The 14393-nt window shown below is 64.6% G+C and overlaps 2 protein-coding genes across 2 annotated transcripts; one reads left to right on the top strand and one right to left on the bottom strand.

Moving 5' to 3' along the window:
* Positions 1–898: 898 nt before the first annotated feature.
* Positions 899–5893, top strand: NDUFA4L2 (NDUFA4 mitochondrial complex associated like 2). The gene is made up of 5 exons (XM_053967709.1): positions 899–961; positions 1121–1231; positions 4104–4192; positions 5414–5474; positions 5674–5893. The coding sequence occupies exons 2-5, from the start codon at positions 1175–1177 to the stop codon at positions 5728–5730; spliced, it is 264 nt and encodes an 87-aa protein (XP_053823684.1). The 5' UTR covers positions 899–961; positions 1121–1174; the 3' UTR covers positions 5731–5893.
* A 768-nt stretch (positions 5894–6661) lies between these two features.
* SHMT2 (serine hydroxymethyltransferase 2) lies at positions 6662–14165 on the bottom strand. Its single transcript, XM_053967546.1, has 12 exons — positions 14047–14165; positions 12402–12608; positions 12211–12290; positions 11245–11445; positions 11074–11155; positions 9887–10009; positions 9679–9818; positions 9427–9592; positions 9238–9337; positions 7938–8093; positions 7252–7359; positions 6662–7069 (listed from the first exon to the last, which is right to left on the bottom strand). Exons 1-12 carry the CDS (start codon positions 14068–14070, stop codon positions 6942–6944), a joined length of 1515 nt encoding a protein of 504 aa, XP_053823521.1. The 5' UTR covers positions 14071–14165; the 3' UTR covers positions 6662–6941.
* Positions 14166–14393: the final 228 nt, after the last annotated feature.

Here is a 14393-nt window from a genome sequence, read left to right as displayed (position 1 = left end):
AGCCCTGCTGGGCTCCGTGGGCAGGGAATCCCGTGGCATCCCAGGGGAGCTCCTGCAGAAAATGGGGGTCTGGGGGTGCAGGGTGTCCCAAAGCAGAGCTGGGAGTGACAGGACCGGGGTCCCCCAGACCCTCTGGACCCGGTGCTGTGGTGCTGGCCCAGCATCCCACCCCTTACACGGGGGCACAAATCCCATGGATGCCTCATGCCCCCCTCTCTGTACCACCCCCAGTGCCCCCCTGGCTGCCCTGGGCACAGGAAGGTGACGAAGGACACGCAGGCCGTGCCCAGGGCAGGCTGCTCCCTCTCGGGGAGTGGCACTTAATCAATCACACCTCAAATCTCTAATTATATCGCCCGGGGCCTTGGATGCGCCTCAGCCTTCTCCTGTACCCACCGGTACAGAAATTCCTCCCCTTTGTCCCTTGGATCTGGCTGGAAGCGGAAAGGGGGGGGTGGCACCGGGGTGGGTGGGAGAGGGGAGCATCCCGAAGCGGCTCCAACACCCCCGAATTGGGGGCTCACGGGCTGTGCCGGCACTCGCTGCTGCCATAGCATGACCAGCCCCCCCTTCACCGAGGCTGGGGGTCCCCATCCCTGCTGGCTCCATCCCGCCGCCCGCTCCTTCCCTCTCGCGGCCCTTTGTTGGGCACTAATAGCCGCTTTCCATATGCACGGCAGCATCTGTTCCTGCCAGGGAGATTTGCATCGCTAAATGTAAATTGGGTGTTCTATCATTTATCATAACCGGGAGGGCGGGGGGGACGGGGGGGGGGGGCGGCCAAGCCCGGCCAAGTTGTCACGGGGAATCACACGGCTCATCCTTCGCCCCTGCGGAGCCACCCGCGATGGGGCTGCACGTGGAGGGACGGGGCTGGCCCCGCGTGGGGAGGGACAGCGAGGCCGCGTGGGGACACCGGGGCTCGCTCATCCGTCCCCCAGACAGCAAGGTCACCCCTGAGGTGAGGGGGTGAGGCTGGAAGGAGCGGTGGGCGCTGGATTTGGTGTCCAGCTTTCCTCTCCCTCCCCCTGCTCGTGTCCCCGGGCCGGGATGTCCCGACCCGCCCCGTCCCTCCCAGCCCGGCCGCAGCGCCTCCCTCGCCTCCTGCCCACCCCTCCAGCCTCGGTCGGACCTCGGAACCCGCCGCCACCGCCGGAGCGATCCCACCCTGGCCATGAAGGGTCCCCTGCGTGGAGGAATGTTCTCCCGGCATGTCAAACGGCACCCCGGAGTGAGTGACCCAGCCCCCCCTTTCCTCCAGGGCCCCCCATCCCTCCCCTGCCCTCTCCCCCTCCTCCCAAGGACCCCGTGCAGCCCCCAGCCCTCAGGCTTGTCCTTGCCCACCTCTCGCCACGTGCCTGGAGCCCCTGGCCTTCCTCACATCCTTCTGCCTCCATCCCATCATCCCACTCCCCATCCCTCCTGTTCTGTGTCCTTCCTCAGCCTCCTCTTCCTCCCACTCCCCAAAATCCTCCTCAGCCCCCCCAGTCCCACGTTGTTCCGGCTCCCCCTTCCCGCTGTCCCCCCGCTCTCCCTGCACCCTCCAGCAGAGCCGGGGGTCCTGAGGATCCCCGTTCCTCCTTCACCAAGGAAAGGTGAGACCACCCCGTGCTTCCCACCCCATTCCCTCCATCCAGCGCTGCCGAGGGGCCGGGGCTCCTTCACCGAGCCCGGCTGGGCCACCTCAACTCTTACCCACACCCCAACAGGCAGAGGTGGGTGAGGGGACCTTCCCCGTGTGCCTCCCCCCACCCATCTGGGGACATCTTTGTCAGGGAGGATGGAAATGAAGCCCCCTCCCCACTCACCCCAGCAGCCCCAGGTCTGTCCCTGTCACTCCTCAAAATGTCAAGCTGAGGGGTTTGGCTAAAAAATGCCTCAACCTTGGGCTGGGCACTGCCGAGGGGTGCCAGCACCGTGGGCACAGGTAGCTGGCACCCCCAGGGTGCTTCCCAGGGCAGCACAGGATGAGGCTCCTCACTGCAGGACGGGGAGATTTGGGCTGTTCCTGTTCCTGCCGCCGCTTCCCCAGTCAGTCCCCGTGAGTGAAAACCCCAAAGAAAACCCCAAACCGGAGGTGTAAAACCAAGGGGGGTCCTGGGTGCTTGTACACAGCAGCGCTGTTGCTGGGGCAATTTCTGCGGTGTCACCCGCTCCATGCAGTTCCGTCCGTCCGTCCGTCCGTCCGTCCGTCCCACGCGCTCACCGCGGCGTTGCCGGCCAGGTGTAGCCGCGCTCTCGCCCGGCAATGGCTCCTCCGCCGCAGCGTGCCCGGCTGCCTGGCAGTGATGGATGGCCCAGCCACGCCGCGCAGCACCGCGGCCGTGAGGCACAGCAGCGCCGGCAGGGCCACAACCCCGCTGGCACGGCTCGGTGGGCACCGGGCGGGCACCGGGCAGAGGCTGGCACAGCGCCCCGCCGCCCACGCACCCCGTGCCTGGGGGAAATCGGGCTCCACCGCTGGCACCTGCGGCTTGGCAGCCTCCTCCTGGCACTAATTCTTCCCAGCCATTAATTACCCAGACGGTGTCGGCAGCAGATGGCGAGACGGCCCCGCTGCCCCGAATCCTCTCCAGCAGCCACAGCAATTCCCGGCGCTGCGGCGAGCTCTCGATTCGCCAGCGCCTGGGCAGCGGCTGCTGCCAGCTCCGGCTGGCACTCGGTGCCAAGGACCGTCATCCGCTGATGGCCCTGACCTCCCGGATGGGCGCTGGCATCTGCCGGCCGCTCCGTCGTTCCAGCCTGGCTTGGGCACTGCCGGGTGGGAGCTGGGCCGTGCTGGGAGCGCTGGGAGAGGCTGGGCAGGGGGACACGTCTGTGCTTCCCCCTTCCCCCGCGCGTGGATGTGCTTGGCAGCGAACAGATGGCCTGGACTGACCCTTTCCATCACATTTTCCAACCGTGCCCCCCGCCTCCCGCCCCGCCCGGTGTCATCCCAGTGGGGAAACTGAGTCACGGAGCGGTGGGCGTTCAGTCTGGGGGCACTTTCTCGGAGCTGCGGCTGCCGAGCCAGAAGAGCTGCGAGCAGAGCCAGGTGCTGGCGATGCGGCTCGGCGCGGAGCCGTCGGCAGCGCTCCCGTTAATGGGCAGGACGCGGCTCCCTCCCCGGGGCACGGGCTGGCGCCGCTCTCATTACGCTCCCCGAGTCCTCCCCGGCGCGGGGGCCGCGGCAATTTGGGGGAGGTCAAAGCCGCCTCGGCTCGGCTCCGATTGAGGCCGCGTCGCTCCGGGCACTGGGGGATTGGCAGCCCGAGCGGAGATGAGGAGATGGAGCCGAGGTGCGATGGGAGCCACCGTGGGCACGGAGCGGGGGGTGAGGGGACGTGCTGGCAGGATGAGTGTGGCGGGGCTGGGGTCGCTGAGTGCCCCCAGGACCCGCTTCGGACCCCTGGCTGCTCAGCCCCGGCGTGTCCCAGTCCATCCCAGTAAGATGAACAGAGCCTCCTTGTTTCGTGCTCCATCAGGAGATGGTGCAGATGGGGTGCAGAGCCTGGGGGGCTGTGGGGGGACAGGGACCCTGTCTGGGGTCACAGACCTTGCCCAGGGCCGAGTATCACAGGGAGGAGCCATGAGCCAAGGCTCAGCCCTGAGTGGAGTCACTGGGAGCACTGGGAATGATGGAAATGGGGTGCTCAGCACCGAATCCTTCAGGGAAGAACCATAAACCGAGGTTCGCTCTGACCAGGGAACACTGGGAGCACCGGGAATGGGGTGCCCAGGACCAAATCCTTTAGGGAGGAGCCATAAACTGAGGCTCAGCCCTGAGCAGAGTCCCTGGGAGCACTGGGAATGCCGGGAATGGGGTCCCCAGGTCCTCAGCAGCGCCAGCGCTGGGCAGCCACAGGCGGAGGGGAAGTGATTTCTCATTCCAAATCCAATTCCTCTCCAACACGAGCCGATTTTTCTCTCCCTCTTTTAATTCAGTCACTCAAGCTGACAGCTACACTGTGTACCGCAGCCCGGCTACAGGATTGCTCTGCCATATTCCCCCTGTAAATCTCCCGGCGTGTCAGCTCTCCCTTTCACTCTCCAGTCCGCCTGATAAATATTCATTTTATTGGGGTATTTTTCATTTCTCTCTCTCTCTCTCTCTTTCTCTGCAGCTCGTTCCCCTCATTGGCTTCATCAGTGTGGGCCTGGGCAGTGCAGTCCTGTACCTGCTGCGGCTGGCACTGTACAGCCCAGACGTCAGGTACGCCTTGAGGTGCCCTGGGCACCCCCCGGGCTCACCCCACACCCCCAGAGCACGGGGGGGGCTCAGCCCAGGTGTGGCAGCAGGTGCTGGCATGCCCAGACACAGCTTCACGGTGAATGATGGGGGGAAAAATGTGGGTCCAGAGGTGTCCAGAGCACAGGAGGGAAGTTGGGGGGTTGGATCCCCTCTCCTTGGTTTGGGGGGATGGGAGAAGGGCCCCTCCAGACCTTTTACCCAGGTAAGAGCTGAATGTGGCTGATGGGCACGGGGCAAGGGTGGGACTGAGGGGAAGGGGAAATGGTGGGAGGGATGGCTGGAGGAGGGAGAGGGAGATGGAGGGAGGGAGGGACAGACAAAACGAGCAGGGAGGGCTGAGCAGAGGGAGAGGTGTGAGGATTAAATCCATGAGTGGTTTTGGGAGGGATAGAGGGGTGTGGGGAGGGTGGGATGGTCAGATGGGTGGTTGGAGAAGGGATGGGGAGAGGGAAGAGGGAGGGACAAAACCAGTGGGGAACAATGAGCAAGGAGGCAGGTGTGAGGAGGGACGGGTGGATGGACAGACGGACGGACGGACGGATGGAAAGAGGGCTGTGGGATCACAAAGGATGGGTGGGCAGGACAGTTCCACGTGCTGGGGTGACCAGGCTGGTTTCCCCACATCCCCCCCCCTGCCCCCCACCTCGTTTACTCCTGGTAAAACCACTCCTGGATTTAATCTGGCACCAGGTGAGCTCAGCTCCACAATTAGCAGATCCAGACACCTTGGCTTGGAGGGTGGGAGTGCAGGGGGGGGGGGTGTTTGGGAGGGAATAACACCCCCCCCCCCATCCCCCAAACCCATTAATGCCATTAAACAGCTCCGGGGGGGGGGGAGTGTGTTTGCAGCACGGCCCCCCCTCCATCCCTCAACACACACACAAACATCTTCCCAGATGGAAAATTCTGCTCTTGGCCAGCACCAGTGGAACGGGGGGGACAGAAGAAGGGGGGGGGCAGCACGAGCTGCTCTCTCCAGGGACCCCATCCCACGGCTCTGCTGGCCTCCCACAGCCCCTCCCGGGACAGGACGGGATGTGGCCAGTTTGGAAAGGCTTCAAGGAGAACTGGGGATGGTGGTGTTGGGGCTGGGGGCACATTGGGGGGCTCCAGTGGGGTGTGGGGGGGGGGGGTCTGTCCCCCACTCCTTACAGGCGCTGATGTCCCTGTCACCCCTCACAGCTGGGACCGGAAGAATAATCCGGAACCCTGGAATAAGCTGAGCCCCACAGACCAGTATAAAGTGAGCACTGGGTGAACTGGGGGGGCTGGCAGTCACGTTTAGGGCAAACACTGTGTTTTCCTCAGGATGGGGAAAGGGGGATCAGTCCTGGAGCTTGTGCTTGAATTTGGGGAAGGGGCACTGTGTGACACCAAGGCCAGGCTGCAGGGACAGTGGCCAGGAGGCCACGAGCCCCCCCTGACCTCCCTCCCTTCTCCAGTTTCTGGCAGTTTCCACTGACTACAAGAACCTCAAAAAGGACCGTCCCAGCTTCTGAGCCACCTCCGGGACGTGCTGGGGTGGAGGGGGAGACCCCCCCCCCCGCCCCCAAAGCCCCCCGAGCTCCACCACAGGTCCCACTGTTCCCCCAGCACCCCCAAACCGTGTGGTTGTGTCCCACCCCCCAATAAACCACATCCCTGCGGGTGCCCCCGCGCCCCTCACCCTCACCCCGTGCCTGCATTAAACTCAGCACAGGAATAAATTATGGGGTGGGGGGCAGCAAAGTGGATCTTTTATGGTTTCCCAGAGCCTGGAGAGCAGGAAGGGCAGCAAAGTGGATCTTTTATGGTTTCCCAGAGCCTGGAGAGCAGGAGGGGCAGCAAAATGGATCCTTTATGGTTTCCCAGAGCCTGGAGAGCAGGAAGGGCAGCAAAGTGGATCCTTTATGGTTTCCCAGAGCCTGGAGAGCAGGAGGGGCAGCAAAGTGGATCCTTTATGGTTTCCCAGAGCCATTAACACGGGAGATGCTCTCACCCCCCCCCCCCCCCGGCAGGGCTGGGGCAGGGGGGGGCTCACATCCCGCTGGAAGCAGGACAAGCCCTTGGATGCTGTTTCCGCTCTCTCACGCTCCAGGGTCCCCTCCCCGGCCCCTCCGGAGAGGGAAGGAGCTGGGAGGGGTGGAGGGGTCACACCCACACGTGTGAGTGACGTCCTGGAGGCGCGTGCACCCTCTGGAATACGTGACATGGGACAGGGCCCCGCTGGTGGCCATCCGGGCAGGAAGAGGAGGGGAAGGATCCCAGGCTGTCCCCTCACTGCACCCCACATGTTCCAGGGCTCAGCATCACCCCCTGCCCTCAGAGCCCAGTGGGGGAAGCACCGAGATGGGGACACTGAGGCACAAGAGCCCCAGGGCTGAGGGGCTCCAGGGAGCTGCCCCCAACATCCCTCTGCCCCCCCCCCCCAGCACAGCACCCACACACCTCCAGGCTCTGCCCCCGCTTTTATTAGCAACCCCTCCCCATAGAAAAGTGCAAGATGAGGCTGGAGCAAGCAGTGCCCCCCCACCCCAAGCAGGGTCTGGGGGTTCTCCGTACCCTAACACTGACAGCAGGATGGGCGCGCGCCGCCCCCACCCCAGGGACGCAGCACCCAAAGGTGAACACGGGGAAGAAGGAGAGGGGGAGAGGCAGAGGGTGGGTCTCAGCCTCTCTGTGCCCCCCTCCCCCAGTGAGCCCAGCCTGGCAGGAGGGGTGCCCCCCCCTCTCAGTGGTCGCTGAAGCCGGGCATGGGGAAGGCACGGGCGAAGGTCTCGACGCGCTGGCGGAGGTCGCTCAGGCGCCGCTGCGTCTCCGGGTCCTGCAGCAGGAAGGTCTTGAAGTCCTGGAGCTTACCTGGGGGTGGGGGGGGGGGGGGGCCACAGGTGAGCCCCAGGGCAGCTCCATCCCTTCCCAGGTACCCACAGCAGCGGCTGGCACCGGTCTGGGGAGCAGGGCTGGCGCCACAAGGGGAGAAGGGCTGAGGGGCACCCAGGAAGGTGGGAAATGGGGAGAGAGGGGCCCCCCCCACCGCTCACTGGTTTTGCTCTTGACGTCCAGGGCCAGAGCGATGCCCTCGTCGATGAACTCCACGACCTTCTGGAAATCCTCCTCGCGGAAGTGGCGGGAGGTCAGCGCGGGGGCACCTGGGGACAGAGCCCATCAGGGACAGGACCACTGTGGGGGCACCAGCCCCACAAGGGGCTCCGAGTCCCAGGCCCCCAAGGAGCTTCCCAGCCCCACAAGGAGCTCCCTGGTTCCCAACCCCACAAGGAGCTCGCTGGTTCCCAACCCCATAAGGAGCTCCCTGGTTCCCAACCCCATAAGGAGCTCCCTGGTTCCCAACCCCATAAGGAGCTCGCTGGTTCCCAACCCCATAAGGAGCTCGCTGGTTCCCAACCCCACAAGGAGCTCGCTGGTTCCCAACCCCACAAGAAGTTCCCTGGCTCCCAGCCCCACAAGAAGTTCCCTGGCTCCCAGCCCCACAAGGGCTCCCTGGCTCCCAGCCCCACAAGGGGCTCCCTGAATCCCAGCCCCCCAAGGGGCCCCCTCGGTCCAAGCCCCTCATTGTGGCTCCCCAAGAGGATCCCCAAGTTCTGGCCCCTATGGGGTCCTGCCCCCTTTCCCAGCCAAAACAAGCTCCGAATTCCCACTCAGAGAAGGGTGAAACAGAGTGGGGCTGCTGTGGGGTGAAAATGGAGCCTGGGCAGGGCCTGTCCCTCACCGAGGCGCAGCCCCCCGGGTGTCAGCGCGCTCCTGTCCCCCGGGCACGTGTTCTTGTTGGCCGTGATGGAGACGAGCTCCAGCACCCGCTCTGCCCGCGCCCCGTCGATGCCCTTGGGCCGCAGGTCCACCAGCACCAGGTGGTTGTCGGTGCCACCTGAGGAGCAAAGGAGAGGGGTGAGGATCCCTGAGCACCCCCAGACCCCTCTGCCACCCCTTTCCTGCTCTGCAGTGCTGCCTCTGTTCTGCCTCACCCCCAATCCCCCTGCACACCCCACTGCTGCCCTGAGACCGAGCAGAGCCACTCGTCCCCACCACAGCTCACCCTTCCTTGTCCCCAAAAACAGCGGGGCCAGAGCATCACCTGACACCAGGGTGTACCTTGTCCCCACCACAGCTCACCCTTCCTTGTCCCCAAAAACAGCAGGACTGGAGCAATACCTGACACCAGGGTGTACCTCATCCCCACCACAGGGTGTACCTTGTCCCCACCACAGCTCACCCCTCCTTGACCCCAAAAACAGCAGGACTAGAACAATACCTGACACCAGGGTGTACCTCGTCCCCACCACAGTTCAACCCTCCTTGACCCCAAAACCTCAGGACTGGAACAATACCTGACACCAGGGTGTACCTCATCCCCACCACAGCTCACCCCTCCTTGACCCCAAAAACAGCGGGGCCAGAGCATCACCTGACACCAGGGTGTACCTCGTCCCCACCACAGCTCACCCTTCCTTGTCCCCAAAAACAGCAGGACTGGAGCAATACCTGACACCAGGGTGTACCTCATCCCCACCACAGGGTGTACCTCATCCCCACCACGGCTCAACCCTCCTTGACCCCAAAAACAGTGGGGCCAGAGCATCACCTGACACCAGGGTGTACCTCGTCCCCACCATGGCTCACCCTTCCTTGTCCCCAAAAACAGCAGGACTGGAGCAATACCTGACACCAGGGTGTACCTCATCCCCACCACAGGGTGTACCTTGTCCCCACCACAGCTCACCCCTCCTTGACCCCAAAAACAGCAGGACTGGAACAATACCTGACACCAGGGTGTACCTCATCCCCACCACAGCTCACCCCTCCTTGACCCCAAAAACAGCGGGGCCAGAGCATCACCTGACACCAGGGTGTACCTCGTCCCCACCACATCTCAACCCTCCTTGACCCCAAAAACAGCAGGACTGGAACAATACCTGACACCAGGGTGTACCTCATCCCCACCACAGGGTGTACCTTGTCCCCACCACAGCTCACCCCTCCTTGACCCCAAAACCTCAGGACTGGAGCATCACCTGACACCAGGGTGTACCCCCGCTGCAGCAGCGCCTGTGCCATGGCCTTGGCGTTCCTCAGCACCTGCTGGCAGTACTCCTGGAAAGCTGGGGAGCTGGCCTGGGAGCAGGGGGGGAACACCCCATCAGCACAGCGGGGACAGGTCACCCCCTGCCCCCTGCCCCAAGCCCCCCCAGCCCGGCACAGACCTGTTTGAGGGCCACAGCCACGGCAGCAATGGCGTGGTTGTGGGGTCCCCCCTGCAGGGAGGGGAACACGGAGAAGTTGATCCTGTCCTCCAGGTCGTAGAGGGTCTCCTTGCCCGTCTTCTTATCCACGGAGCGCACGCCCTTGCGGTAGAAGATCAATCCCGCCCTGGTGACGCGAGACCCTGTCACCTCTCCTCGCCAGGGGACACCAGCCCCATCCCCACGGCCACAGCCCCGCTCCAGGGCTCTCACCTGGCGCCACGCAGGGTCTTGTGCGTGGTGCTGGTGACCACGTCCGCGTGCTCGAAGGGCGACGGGATGGCCTTGGCCGCCACCAGCCCGCTGATGTGGGCCATGTCGGCCAGCAGGTACGCCTTGACCTCCTCGCACACCTGGGGACACCGCGGTCACCGGCTGGCCCCGGAGCCCCGTCCGCAGGCCCCGGGCCCTCCCCACGTACCCTCCTGATGCGGGCGTAGTCGATGAGGCGGGCGTAGGCGCTGGTGCCCGCGATGATCAGCCGGGGACGGAAGAGCCGCGCCGTCACCTCCAGCTGGGCGTAGTCAATCAGTCCTGTGGCGGGCTGGGAGGGACAGACAGACAGGCAGGTCAGCCCAGGGACAGGCAGACAGACAGACAGACAGACTGGTCAGTCCAGGGACAGACAGACAGACAGTTAGGTCAGTCCAGGGACAGACAGACAGGTCAGTCAGCCCAGGGACAGGCAGACAGACAGACAGACTGGTCAGTCCAGGGACAGACAGACAGACAGTTCAGTCAGCCCAGAGATAGACAGACAGACAGTTAGGTCAGTCCAGGGACAGACAGGTCAGTCAGCCCAGGGACAGGCAGACAGACAGACTGGTCAGTCCAGGGACAGACAGACAGACAGTTCAGTCAGCCCAGGGACAGACAGACAAGTCAGTCAGCCCAAGATCAAGCAGACAGACAGGTCAGTCAGTCCAGGGACAAACAGATTGGTCAGTCCAGGGACAGACAGACAGACAGACAGACTGGTCAGTCCAGGGACAGACATACAGACAGGTGAGTCAGCCCAGGGATAGACAGACAGACAGATTGGTCAGTCCAGGGACAGGGAGACAGGTCAGTAAGTCCAGGGAGGGACAGACAGACAGACAGGTCAGTCAGTCCAGGGTCAGACAGATGGACAGACAGCCCCATGGCCAGCTGTGAGAGATGGATGAACAGTTAGAGCTCGTTCAGTCAGTCCAGGGATAGACAGACAGACAGACAGAGCTCCATCAGTCAGCCTGGGGACGGACAGACAGAGAGGTCAGTCAGCCCCGGGGACGGCTGTGAGGGATGGACAGACAGGAGAGCTTGGTCAGTTAGTCCAGAACTGGACAGCCAGCTTGGTCAGGCTGGGAATGGACAAATGGATGGACAGACAGACAGCTTGGACAGACAGACAGACAGCTTGTGGAGGAACCCCTCTGCCCTGAGCACGGCACGTCCACCTGAGCCCTGGGCACCTCCCTTGGCACTGGGACACGGAGGGGAGGGAGGGCAGGGGTTTGCCAGAGCAGCTCGGACACCTCGAGGACACCTTGGGGACACCTTGGGGACACCTCGGGGCTCCCCTCACCCGCAGACCCTCCCTTCCCCCAGACCCAGCCCCCAGCTCACATCAAGCTTGTAGGGCATGGACTCGAAGAAGATGGAGGTGGCCGAGATCCTCTTGACGTCGGTCATGTACCCGTGCGTGAGGCTGCGGGGGAGGCACGGGGTGAGGCCGGGACCCCCGGGGGGCAGCGGGCCCCACGTCCCCCCCCCCCCCCCCACCAGCTCCCCACTTACTGGCCCCCGTCGGGCAGGTCCAGCCCCATCAGGCGGTCGTGGGGCTGCAGCAGGGCCGTGTAGGCGGCGAAGTTGGCCGGGGAGCCCGAGTAGGGCTGGACGTTGACGCCCCAGCGCGCGGGGTCCAGGTCGAACGCTTCCAGCGCCCGCCGCTCGCACAGCAGCTCGATCTGATCCACCACCTCGGCCCCCCCGTAGTACCTGGGGACAGGACGGGGTCACCAGGGGGTCCCCGCTGCCAGCCCGACCCCATGGGAGGCTTGGTGCAGAGGGCGGCCCCCAGTGACGCCTCAGGTTTTAGTTTTTGTATGTTCTGTGCTGCTTTAGGGTGTAGTGCTGACATTCATGTTGTGACGCCTCAGGTTTTAGTTTTTATATGTTTCGGATCCTGTGCTGCTTTACTCTGTGGGTCTGGGCTTTGTATTATGGGATGGTGAGCTCTGTTCACAGAGTAGGGAGACAAAACAATTCCTTCTCTAGCTGGGAACCAAGGACAACTGATCGAAATCTCAGGCCCAAGAGCAGAAACAACATGGACTGAAGAGAGAAAAACAAGGATGGGACTGGATAACCTAAAGCTGTAATTGGACAATTAACCCCAATATGCAAATGAACCAAAACTTGTAAAAAGTGAGAGACCCTGTGACCAGGTGTCCATTTTTGTGACCATTTTGGGTTCATCCTGGCTTCATTTTGTGACCATTTTGGGTTCATCTTGTGACCATTTTGGGTTCATTTTCTGACCATTTTGGGCTCACCAGGCGTGTAGCCCTGACTGGGCTCTTGTGCTGCTCAAGGTGGATCCACTGAGGCCTCCTAATAAATCCCTAATTTATTCTTTAGCTCCGTCTAGTCTCTGTTCTAGGTCAGCCTTCTCAAGGCATCACCACTGCGGACCCTGGGGCTCCCTGGATGTCTCCTGCAGCTGAATCCCAGTGCCCCCCCCCAGCCCACTCCCCACTTTACCTCTTCCCAGGATACCCCTCCGAGTATTTGTTGTTGAGGCAGGAGCCCAGGGCTTCCAGCGCCGCCCGGCTGCAGAAATTCTGGGGGTGGGGTGGGGAAAAAGGTGGATGGGAATCGGAGCGGCCAAACCCCCTAAGCAGGGGGTCCCCCAGCCCCCACCCCACCCCTGCCCAAGCCCCCCCGGGCCCCACCTCAGAGGCGATGAGCTCCAGCCCCCGGCACTGCCGATCCTTCTCCTTCTGCACCAGGCTCCACATTTCGGGGTCGCTCTCGGCCAGGCTCTCCTGCCCCGTCCAGCCGGGGACGTGCCCGGCGGCGGCGGCGGCGGCGGCGGCGGCGGGGCCGTGCTGTGCCCGCTGGCTGCCAGTGCCCACCCGGCCCCCCCATCGCTGCAGGGTCTGCTCAGAGAGGGGGGAGGGACAAGCTGTGACCCCCCCCCAGAGCCCCTCTAGCCCGTCCCAGGACCTACAGGTGACAGTGGCAGGCGCCACACCACCATGATCTGTCTCCAGCCACCGGTGTGTCACCCTGCAAGGTGGAAGCATGGGGACCCCAAGGACCCCACGGGGCACATGGGGACCCCACGGGGCACATGGGGACCCCAAGGACCCCACGGGGCACATGGGGACCCCAAGGACGACATGGGAACCCCAAGGACCCCACGGGGCACATGGGGACCCCAAGGACCACATGGGGACACCAAGGACCCCACGGGGCACATGGGGACCCCAAGGACCCCCCAAAGTACATAGGGACCCCACAAGCCACATGGGGATCCTCCCAAGGCCCCCACAAGGCACATGGGGACGTCCAAGGACCCCACAGGGTGCATGAAAACCCCCTTAAAAGTCCTCACAAAGGACACAGAGACCCCCGAAGACATTTGGGGATCCTCCCACGGCACATGGGGACCTCCAAGGACCCCACAAGGTACATGAAGACCCCCTCAAAATCCTCAAAAAGCACACAAGGACCCCCCCCCCAAAACCCCACGGGGATCCCCCCCAAGCTCAGGTGCACAGCGGGACTCTCACCCATGGGACCCCCCCCCCCCCCTCGTTGTACACGGTGGCTGCGGGGGGACACCCGCGGGGTGCCCCCAGTGCCCCCCCTCATCCCGGTGCCCGGTGCCGGGTGATGTAAGCGCTGCCGCCCCATTGCATCACCCGCGGGGCCGCGGGCACCGGGCAGGGGCCAAGGCCGGTGGCGGTGCTGAACCGGCCCCGGGGACCTTTGGGACGGAGGCAAAGTCCGCGGGGGTGGGGGGTGGGGGGGGGGGGGCGAACCGGGCCGCGGTGGTGGGGGGGGGGGGGACCACACGACACCGGGATGGGGGTCCCGGTGCCCAGCCGGGGGCGAGGAGGAGGAGCGGGATGGAATTGAGAGCCCCGGGGGCGATGGAGGGTGGGGGAAGGGGTACACAGGGGGGGGAACGGGGGCACCGGGACACCCCCCCCCCCCCCCCCCGGCAGCGGGGACGGAGACCCCGCACTGGGGACCGGGACCCGGCCGGTACCGAGACCCCTGCGCCACCGGGGCTGCAGCACGCTGTGGGCACCGGGATCCCTGCGAGCACCGAAATCCCCCGGGCACCGGGACCCCTCTGGGATCCGGGACCCTCCCTCCGTGCACCGGGACTTCCCGTGCACCGGGAACCGCAGCGGGTGTCCCCCCCTCCGCGTACCGGGGCTGTCCCCCCGGGCACCGGGAGACACCGGGACCGCAGCACCCAGCGCGCACCGGGGGATGCGGGGATCCTTACCGGGGATCCTTACCGGCAACCGGGGACCCCCCCCCCCGCGGGCACCGGGCCCCGCTCCCAGCCCCGAGGCTCACCCTGCCCAGGCGGAGCGGCCACATGTCGGTCCGCGCTGCACGTGGGTCCCGGCCGGGTCCCGGCGCCGGTCCCGGTCCCGGTCCCGGCCCCCGCCTGGCCCCGCCCCCACGCGCGCGCTGCCGGGAGGGCGGAGCCACCGGAGCCGCGGGGGCCGACGGGAAACTGGAGGTCCGACACGTCCCCCACCCCACCCCCCCCCCCCAAACCGGGGTCAGCCCGATCCCCGCACCCCCCTTCCCTAATTCTGGGGTCCCCTATCCCTGCACCCCCCATCCCAAATTTTGGGGTTCCCCGTCCTTGCACCTCCCTCATCCCTAATTTTGGGGTTCCTCGTCCTTGCACCCCC

This window comes from Vidua chalybeata, chromosome 30, assembly GCF_026979565.1.
Source record: "Vidua chalybeata isolate OUT-0048 chromosome 30, bVidCha1 merged haplotype, whole genome shotgun sequence".
NCBI classification, from domain to species: Eukaryota; Metazoa; Chordata; class Aves; order Passeriformes; family Viduidae; genus Vidua; species Vidua chalybeata.
The sequence above is the reverse complement of the archived record's forward strand: the minus strand, read 5'-3'. Positions and strand labels throughout refer to the sequence as shown.

What these genes read in the sequence shown, in the direction of transcription:
- NDUFA4L2 (XM_053967709.1), top strand. Translation starts at nt 1,175, where the DNA reads ATGAAGGGTCCCCTGCGTGGAGGAATGTTCTCCCGGCATGTCAAACGG. An exon ending in CTGTACAGCCCAGACGTCAG is followed by an intron (nt 4,193 to 5,413) that starts GTACGCCTTGAG and finishes CACCCCTCACAG; the next exon opens with CTGGGACCGGAAGAATAATC. An exon ending in GCCCCACAGACCAGTATAAA is followed by an intron (nt 5,475 to 5,673) that starts GTGAGCACTGGG and finishes TCCCTTCTCCAG; the next exon opens with TTTCTGGCAGTTTCCACTGA.
- SHMT2 (XM_053967546.1), bottom strand. Translation starts at nt 14,070, where the DNA reads ATGTGGCCGCTCCGCCTGGGCAGG. An exon ending in TGGAGCTCATCGCCTCTGAG is followed by an intron (nt 12,291 to 12,401) that starts GTGGGGCCCGGG and finishes CCCCACCCCCAG; the next exon opens with AATTTCTGCAGCCGGGCGGC. An exon ending in TGGCTGTGGCCCTCAAACAG is followed by an intron (nt 9,338 to 9,426) that starts GTCTGTGCCGGG and finishes CCCTGCTCCCAG; the next exon opens with GCCAGCTCCCCAGCTTTCCA.